This window comes from Tubulanus polymorphus, chromosome 8 (assembly GCF_964204645.1).
Source record: "Tubulanus polymorphus chromosome 8, tnTubPoly1.2, whole genome shotgun sequence".
Classification (NCBI taxonomy): Eukaryota; Metazoa; Nemertea; class Palaeonemertea; order Tubulaniformes; family Tubulanidae; genus Tubulanus; species Tubulanus polymorphus.
The window spans coordinates 2,384,979-2,394,807 of NC_134032.1; the positions used below are offsets into that span (position 1 = coordinate 2,384,979).

The following is a 9,829-nucleotide window of genomic DNA, read 5'->3' on the forward strand; positions in this document are numbered from 1 at the left end:
AAACCTGTGATCTTATTCATTTTCAATTACTAATTTTTTATACAGCGCGATCTGAATCTAGCTACATTTAAAACCTCGATATTATTTTGGGTTCATTGGATTAAACATTTTCAAAACTTCATTTTTCAAAAGTCGACCCATAAAATGTGGCCATCTGAAAATAAACATCACCGATCAAGCCTTTGAAAGAAATGCTTTGTTCTATGGCGCAACTTTCCCATATTATAAACCAGGGGTACACCTCCGATTCGTGACTTTGGAATATAATGTGATTGAACGTCATTTAGGACTGTGCTCTCGCTTATCTTACTTTTTGAACAATTTCGTTTTAGGTCAGTGTGTTACTAGACCGGGTGTTGAAAATAAATTTTTTAAACAAAAATTTTTTGATTTCACTTCAATCGCGTGGACCGAAACAACAGCCGACATGGCTATATCAATATATCACGTGACAGAGGCATGGTTGAATATTGGTCCGTGAAAATTCAATTTTACCGCATTTCAGTGTCTAAGTAGAAGATACGGAGCAGTAGTGTCCGTACATTTTTCATACAGTTTCGTCATATCAAGAGGTATGTTGTTTAGATCTTTTTCAATGTCGAGAGCTGTGAACTGTCCGATAGCGGGTGAACTGCCCGATAACTAGCGAACAGTCTGACAGCTAGTGGGCCATCTGACGGCTCGCGGGCTAGTCAGCTGTCTGGTAGCTAGTGAAATGTTTGACAGCTGTCTGGCAGCCAGGGAGCTGTCTGATTAATAGGGAAGTGCCTGAGAGCTAGTGAGCTCTTTGATAGCTAAAATGTACTGTATGATATCGCGCGAACTGTGAGAGAGCTAGCGAGCTGTTCGACAGCTGTTAGCTGTTCGATAACTAGTGTGCTGATTATGGCTAGTCAACTGTCTGGCACTAGATACTAGCTATTGAGTAGATACTCAGGTTTTGATTCGAATTCTGTAACGCTGACAGAAGCGACCGATAGAGAGTTTGTAATCTGTTAACCTGATAGAAGCGGCCGGTAGAGAGTTAAAGTCAGCAACACGGAAAGCTTCAGCCTGAATATGAGTAGAGGTTAATTGTGAAAATACAGGAAAAAACAATTCATAGGTCAGTAGAATGTCTGCACTGTTAGAGATAGAATGATGTAATTCTAATTCTGTTTTTCAGTGCAAGTACGATGGCGGAGAGAAAACCAGAAATAAATGTAGACAATTCCAAAATAAGGATAGGCGGTAACAATAATAAGACGACAATATCGTCAAGTTTCGAAGGCATCAGCAGACCTGCTGAGAATCTAGGTAATAATATATGGTTATATTCAGTGTTCATTTGTACGGGTGTGACTGAGTCCAAATGTGATCTTAAATAGTAAAGTAGGCAATAAAAAGATGTGTGTCTGGAGATTCTGAAGTAAAAAATGGACCCCCTCACCCGAATGTTTTTAATTCTTGAATGAATATTAAACGACCAATGGTCGAGTGGCCCACTAAACTGTGCGAGGTAAAAATCAGCTACGCTGTAACAACAATGCATAGATAAGAAAAAAGTTTATCAAAAATTGACTCGATTTTGGTCAGTGTCGACTTTTAATGAAACCGAGCATTAGTTGGGCAAGAATGAAATCTTCGAAAGTTTGTTTATGGGAATTTTAGATGCAACAAATGTTCTCAATTTTAATACAACCCGAGAGGGAGTAACACAAAATAACTAAATCTACCAGAACGGCATAAGATAAGTAAAACTCCCAGGTTACGCGCATCTTTACAACGATTTGTCAGTGAAGATGTAAGCTTGAACCATGTTGTTTTCATGACTCTAGTCCCAGCGGGCTATTGTGTTCACTTATCGTCCGTTGTCCATAGAAGGTATCGAGTTATCTTAGTAAGTTTTGCAGACGCTTCCTCGATGGATATGATATTTGATTTGTACAATATACGTTCATCTTCCCGGGATGAATCAAAAGAAAATCCCACTATTTGTATTATTTATGTTTTGATTTAGTTTAGTTTTAGAGAATTATTGATAAAATTAGGTTTTCGTATCTGAAAAACCTGATAGAAGCGGCAGGCAGAGAGAGTTTGTTATCTGTAAACCTGATAGAAGCGGTCGGTAAAGAGTTTGTAATCTGTAAGACCTAATAGAAGCGGCCGGTAGAGAGTTTGTAATATGTTAACCTGGTAGAAGCGGTCGGTAGAGAGTTTGCAATTTATAAACCTGGTAGAAGCGGTCGGTAGAGAATTTGTTATCCGAAATTTCTATTCCTAAATCGCAATACGTTCAACCGAAATCTGCCCAATAGGTAAATGATAATCCATATGAATTGTTTCAACATGGAAAACCTGAATGATTATGAATAGAGGCTAATTGTGAAAATACTCTGGACAGTACTAGTACTAGGGCAATGTCTTACTATAAGATGATAAAGACTTATTGAGATGAATTGACTGCATTCTAAATTCGGCTTTTCAGTACATGGGACCGTGGCGCAGAGAAATCCAGAAATACATGTAGAACATTCTGAAAATGTTCAAATCGGTGACAATGTGGCGGAGAAAAATCCACGGATAAATGTAGACCATTCTGAAATGAGTGTAGGCGGTTCCTCTAATGAGACGAAAATATCTTCAACTTTCGGAGGCGTCGGCACCTCTGAGAACTCAGGTAGAATTATAGATTGTAATCACCAGGGCTATCAAGGGTTGATTGTATTTTGACTCTTTTGTACTTCTCATTGTAGAGCATGGTCGCAAATCTGGCCCATCGACTGTTGCTACCTTGCTGTAAATTGACGAGAGACTAGGTAGGGTCTAACCGTCGGTTTTCAGGCCCTAAAAGCGGGTGCTGAGATCATGGACGTATAAACTAGTTCATACGTCCATGAACGTATGAACTAGTTCATACGTCCATGCTGAGATCAACTTTCAGATCTTGAAAACAACTAATACCTATAAACATTGGTCTGAGTAAAATATTCGAGAGAAACATCCTAGGTGATTCAATCAAATGATATCAAAAGTGATTTAAAATCGGGAATGGGGATGAATCTAGGAGCAATAGGTTGCGAGCCTTGTGGCAAAGGAAAATAGCACTTTATTGAAAAGGTACTTCCAAAGGTTTGATATTTTACTACATCTGATTAACTAAGACAATCTCTTAAAACCATTGAACTGCAAAGTTTTGATCCCTAGAAATAATTTCTTAGGAGAAAAACAACTCGTCTCTATCTTTGAGTGGCGACGAGTAGCACATTTTGAAAAGTTTAAAAGAGCCTTTGTTACAAATTCATTTTGAATAACTGAATTCTATGAAGAGCAGCCATTTTACAGTGATTAGTTCCAGATTCTTGTTTTTAAATATGGCTATGCGCCTTTCTAAAATGCAATTGCACGAACCGTGTGTCCTTTTCATATTCATCTTGCCCATGCTCGTGAACCTTCTTCAACGTTTAGGCTAATGTGTATTACTTTTTCCATTTTCAAATGAACCGATACCTATACCCGCCTTTTTCAAATTGCTCCAACTTTCCAGTTGCATATCCAGTAAGTCGGTATCATATTTCACTGATATCACGGGTATTCTACACGTAACTAAATTATCAGCAGATGAAAAGTGAAAAGGAATATTCAGAATTTGAGGGTCTTCTTCAGGACCACCAAGATAGCCCTTGGGCCAAAAGTTGTTTTCTCGTCCAAAGTTGATTTCAATTACAATTACAATTACAATAAGTTAATTTAGTCCAGAATTATGCAATTGCACAAAGCAGAAAATTATTTTACAACATACCTCGCAGCATTCAATTTACATTAACAATGTGTTAAACATTTGCGTATATGCAACGCCAGTTTTTTAAGGGTTTGGCAATTTGAATTAAAAAAAATTGTGCAACTAACTGGGGAATCTCCAATAGCGTTCCGGGATGTATCTTGCTCTGAATTCCTGGAAGGACGGGCAGACGAGTAAAAAGTGATACTCGTCCCCTACCGCCTCTAAATCACACTTTTGGCACAGCCTATTGACACGGGCGATTCCGCGCCACTACCAGAATTCCACCGGTAGCCTGTGATTGAGCATCTAACTCTACATAAAGTGGGTGCTAAAATCAAGCTGTTTTCAGCGATGCCTCGACAAATATTTTTTATTGCACAACCTTTCTTTGAAACAATAGGAAATATTGTGACCAGAATCAGCCACCATAGAAAACATCCGAAACTGATCTCATTATTTCAGATGTCACTCAAGTTCAGAGGTGTCTGGAAGAAACGTCTAAACAAAATGATCGACGTTGAAAATGACTAACAAAGAGGTTTGGTGGAGCGACGAATTACTCAATTTCAACAACTTATTCACCAATGAACACTCGAAAATTCTACCCCAAAACGAAACCCGATGATAAATGAAGAAAGCGAGGAGCAAAGAGTGATTTTACCCGGTAATTTCGGGAAGCTTTTGCAACTCGCTACAAAAAAGACGTCCAGAAATTCTTACAGAATATTGTGTTTTGATGATCCTCTAATCTAGCAATGCGAAATTCCTGTTTCTTGTTGGATATGAGCGTATATCCATATTCCTCTGGTTATACTGGATGAAATAATTTGGCAATTGTAAGTTATGAAATTTGAACATGAATAGTTAGAATTTTGTAATATGTTTCAATTTTAGGATATTGAATTTCTTGAAGATAGGATCAGTGTGTTCTAGATAGTGGGACGTATTGTTAATTATTATTGCTTTTTGCAATAAAATGAGTGGACTTATTGCATAATTACTACCCCAGATTAAGTTACAATATAAATCGGAATAATGTTTAAAAGGAACTATATTGGATGGTCGAAACGAGACGTCATGAACGGAGTTAACGCGTGTTTAGATATGTTCAGTTTTTTAACGACGAGGAGACACGGTTTCTACAAAATACAAATTGTAAACATACTAAGTCTACGCAATTACTCCAAGCCTTAATTAACATGTTTAATTAATATGCAAACTAGCTACGAAATTCATATATAAATGAAGAAGTTTCAAGTTTATTAAGTATGCGGAAAAAACGATAAATTTAAGCGCTCTAGCGCTCAAATAAATGTTGACAAATTATAAAGAGAAATAAGTCGAAACTTATCCTGAAATTGGCTGCAAAAATGTAAACTACGAGCTTTCAAATCGTTGAATCTTGACAGAAATTTACACAAAACGTCGACAAACGCCTAAATACATTACAAAATTAATAGTACATGTACTTACAACACATTATTCCCGCAGAGATTTATTCCAGAGCGAACGAAAACCGTCCTGCCGACTTACAGAATGGACTGACACCCAAAAAGCGCGCATTTCGACTTTTGTACCTCAACTAAGCATTAAACTCACAAAGCGTGAAAATACATTTGTCAGAATTTCTAAATCTGTATACAATACGAGTTGACTTAAAATTCAGATCAGAACTGAAATAACTAAACTATACATACGCACATTACAGAAACTGCTATTTTATAACAGTATAAATAAGCTTATTTCACAAGCAAGGAAGTACATATTGAACTCGTGAATGGTGGAACCCCGCTTATTCACCCCCGCTTTTTTCTTCATGTCATTTCCAGCAGCAAGGATTTTAAAATTTTAAAAATTTGAAATTAAGAAAAAAAAGGCTTGTCACTATAGAGGCGCTGGATTTAACGACATAACACAAATACAGTTTATATCTACTCTGTACCGAATTCCACTACTTGAAATATTCATGTGACTGTATAGTCAAACAGTATTAACTCTATAAGGTGTTTATGCTTTCATTTTTTTTCCTAAAGCAAAATCTCAACTGGAACTGGGAAGTGAGGACGTCGATGGATAAAACAATATACAGGGAGAAACCGGCGATAACAACGAAAAACAAGAGGTTCACGGACCTTGAGACTTCATCGAGATAATCGGAAGTTCCAGTTAGGGAAAAGGAACAGGATCAATGTATCTAAACGTATCAATTACAATTACATGTATAACAAATAATAAATGTCACCACTTGTGCTGAAATGTAATTTATAATTCAATACTGTCTTAATTGTAAAAGTTATGCTTGTTTTCTGGCCTTATTTTCTCAAAGATCCGCATGAATTTTCGTAGTACTGATATCCGCGAACAAAAAAAAAATATATTATTATAGAATGTTTAAAAGGAACTGCTTTTTCATAATAGTATGAATAAGCTTATTTCACAAACAAGGAAGTAGTACATTTTGAACTTGTGAATGGTGGAACCCCGCTTATTCACAGTAACTGGTAATTTGGAAATTCTCGGAGCCTTTCTTCTTTATTTATTTATGAAATGACGTCACGAACTTCCAGATTTTAGCAAGTCCGCGCCATGATTGGCGATTGCTATTTCCACCGGTGCTATCTTTAAGTAATTCTAAGTTTAAAATACGATGCACAGTACATCCATAGAATCTATGAAGAGAAAGAGACTGTTATATTACTATCACAGTTTAACATTTCGTTTAAAAGCTGTTAGTGGTCGAATCTAATAGATGATTTTTACGTGACGAAACTAAGTGGAAAATATGTTAAAATGATAATCAGTGGGAATACAATAGGGTTTATGCGGAGGCAGCAGAAAACCTAATAAAGAATGATAAGAACGCTTTACTAGACAATGACTGTCAGACCCCCCTACTTTACCCAAACACTCTTCAATTAGACTTCCCTATGAATAAGCTCATTTCAACTTATTTCCACGTTAAGACATAATCTTGGATATGTCAAAAATGATAAATATCCATTGACATACATTTCCCAGCGCTCTAATTAATGTATCAAGTATACTACCGCGTAATGAAAAAAGCACTATGCAACGTATCTAACAATGACACTTCCTTTAAGATCAGGAACTATCTTCGAAAACTCGGTGACAGTGAACATCATTAGAATTATATACGTAGATATTGACTTGGTATTTCAACCGAATTTTTCTGTAACTCAACCGTTATTTGCTTCAACTGATAGAACAGGAATTCCTATTGGAATCGATAGTGCCAAATAACTCACACAAGTCTTTCTTCGCGCATTGGCATCGCATAAGAACAAGGCATCACCATCCGGTATCAGCTCAACGGGTCATTTGGCCAAAAAGGATAACATTTCAGTTCCGGATGATTTACCAATAACATCAGTCTAAATAAATGCTACGTATTAATGATTTTTACCTACTCTATACTTATTCATCATCGACATCTTAAATCATAACTCAGTGATTTGATGAAAACTCTTCTGTAGAGGTTGAAAAGCATAATATCTCAATCTGCGCTTTTAACGTTCGTAGTTGTAACGTGAATTTTGAACCATTTTCATATCTTTTGAACAATTCAAAAGCAGACTTTTCTATTTTGAGGCTTTCGGAAACCTGGACAAACGAACTGCATGATAATCGCAGGTTTTACAGATTCCAAGGTATGAAAAGTGTTTTTAAGATTATAAAAAATTGTCAGGGGGTAGGTTTTTAGATACATTTTGTACGTGAAATTTAGACTAAATCTATATGAAGACAGAAATAGTTTTGATTGCCTCTTTATAGATATGGATTTTGAAAAAGAAAGAAATAAGTTAATTGGTTTGATCTATCGACCACCCGCACAAAACAAAGCTGAAATGGCTTAACCAATTTTTCGTTTCATTCCACTTTTAAAGAAACTCAATACAGAAAACGAAGTAGGCTATGTAATGGGCTATTTCAGTTAGTAGAGTATCATATCATAAAAATGGATATGGGAAATGATAAGGATGTACAGGGAAATGATCTACTGACCATTAATTATAACAAGGGCAACGTATTAGGCGGGCCTACGTTAGAAGCAATGTATACGTATTTAGAATATATGGAAGATATTCATTTGAAAATAGCGCAGCTGAAATTGTTGACGTATTTAAATCGATGAAAATGGATTCAAATTCCGTTCATTTGTTTGAACTGAACAAACTGTCTAATTTACGTTGTATATAACAGCACCCAGCGGAAAGAGACTCACAACTGAATTCAGTTAGTTCTAAGAAATACGTGAGTAAAACGATTTTTGATCATTCTAAAGTGGCAGTTCCTAGTTTTGTGCTGTGACGTCTCCCTTTTAAACCCTGTAATTTAAAACACCTTTTCCAGGTTTTAATACATTGTCAACGATGATCAGTAAGTCAAATATCATAAATCAATTCATTCTTTATATATATATTCATTCGAATGTTTTCTAATTCATTAAGTAGCGACTCAATACGTTTCATACAGATAAGACTAGGTTTACGGTTTATTAATGAACATGTATTTCTAGGTGAGTTATAAAAGCTTATTCTTCCACTTTGTGGGATTTTTGCGTCAGTGTGCGCCATGGCTGTAGGCGAAGAAGAACGAAAATTGACGACCAGAGGTTTCGTTTTCGACTGCTTTGTTGATAAATTGTATGCGTACAATCGCTCTCGGTGTGGATATCATCAACATGTGTTTTGACTATTCCATTAGACTTATTCCATTTGATTTTAACAATTCAAAACTACATGTTTTTGTAATTCGCATTCAGTTCTGGAAAAATAAACTCAGTTCTCTCTTCATGGATTGTATTCGTATCAGTAATCACAGTAGCGTTTAGACTGCTGAAAATATTTCAGCAAGTTGATGTACAGGTAGCTCGGTAGGATGGGATTGTTGAAACAATAGTCAGTGGCACAGCCATGGCTTCGATCAACCTGAGACCATGTAAAGGCCGACGTGCAGTGCGAGAGGGATGTCATCTATCAGACATGGCGTAATATCTGAACAAACACTGCAGTCAACGGTTGGATCTGGTATTTTCTTATTGTCTCCATCGATAAATCGAAATGGACCCTCCATTTTGTCAATGATGTGTGAACATGTAAAACATACTGCAGTTGTAGTGACTGACGAGGACTGTATACCCCAATTTATGTAACAGTAGTTTATTTCTCTCTCATTACATTACATGTGAGCCCAGTACTCAGAAAATCGGACCCATTTATTGAGGCACCGTGACTGTAGGATTTCAACCGCTAAATGTACACAAAACTCAATACCGAACGATTATACATGCTTACAAAATATAATACATACAAATCAAACTAAAACGTAACGACATACTCCCGCCCCAAAATTTCGTGAAAATAAGTATCTCCCCTATGCAATATTAATATTTCAATATAATATACATTTAAAGCTGATTTATATTTTCACAAAGAGGAGATAACGTTGGTAAAGAATACCTAATTGATTACAAATGAATGCAAATTACGAGAGTTTCATGTTCAGAAGACAGAATCCACATAGAGATTTAGTCGTTATGCTCGGCCGTTGCAATAGCCGTGATTCTTTGATCAGCAACAACGGCAGCAGCGCAGATTGGACGTTTTCCAACAACAGATTCATCTACGTTTTCCGTAGTATTCCCTTAGTCTTTTCCACGATGCAGCGCTGTGTCGACTATGGGCGGCCATCCCCGCCAAAATGACAAACTTCTTGTGTTCTTGAAAATGACATCAACGCGTGAAAATGTCAGTAGATGGCGCTATTTATCAAAAAGACAATTGTCCTGTCCTGTGGAATGGTGGCATAGTGGATAAGGTGTTAGGCTCACAACCGAGAGGTTGGGTTCGAATCCTTGTGAAACCACGTTATACCGGTAAGCCACATATCAGTGCTCGTCGACTCACTGATCCAACAAAAGTCCGTACCTGGCAAAAATCTTCAACATGATGAAGTTGGCCAGTAATAGGTAGAAGGTAGTACGAAGGACAAACTCGTGTTTTCGTAAAAAAGACATCAATGCATTAAACTGTAGGTGGCGATACT

At 36.7% G+C, this 9,829-nt stretch overlaps 1 protein-coding gene across 1 annotated transcript; it reads left to right on the top strand.

Moving 5' to 3' along the window:
• The first annotated feature begins 456 nt into the window (after positions 1 to 456).
• LOC141910107 (uncharacterized) lies at positions 457 to 4,739 on the top strand. Its single transcript, XM_074800820.1, has 5 exons — positions 457 to 572; positions 1,166 to 1,296; positions 2,468 to 2,659; positions 2,736 to 2,798; positions 4,226 to 4,739. Exons 2-4 carry the CDS (start codon positions 1,176 to 1,178, stop codon positions 2,780 to 2,782), a joined length of 360 nt encoding a protein of 119 aa, XP_074656921.1. The 5' UTR covers positions 457 to 572; positions 1,166 to 1,175; the 3' UTR covers positions 2,783 to 2,798; positions 4,226 to 4,739.
• Positions 4,740 to 9,829: the final 5,090 nt, after the last annotated feature.

Excerpts from the sequence above, each read along its gene's own strand:
- LOC141910107 (XM_074800820.1), top strand. The coding sequence starts at position 1,176 with ATGGCGGAGAGAAAACCAGAAATAAATGTAGACAATTCCAAAATAAGG. Across the intron at positions 1,297-2,467 it reads CAGACCTGCTGAGAATCTAG|TACATGGGACCGTGGCGCAG; the intron begins GTAATAATATAT and ends TCGGCTTTTCAG. Across the intron at positions 2,660-2,735 it reads CGGCACCTCTGAGAACTCAG|AGCATGGTCGCAAATCTGGC; the intron begins GTAGAATTATAG and ends TTCTCATTGTAG.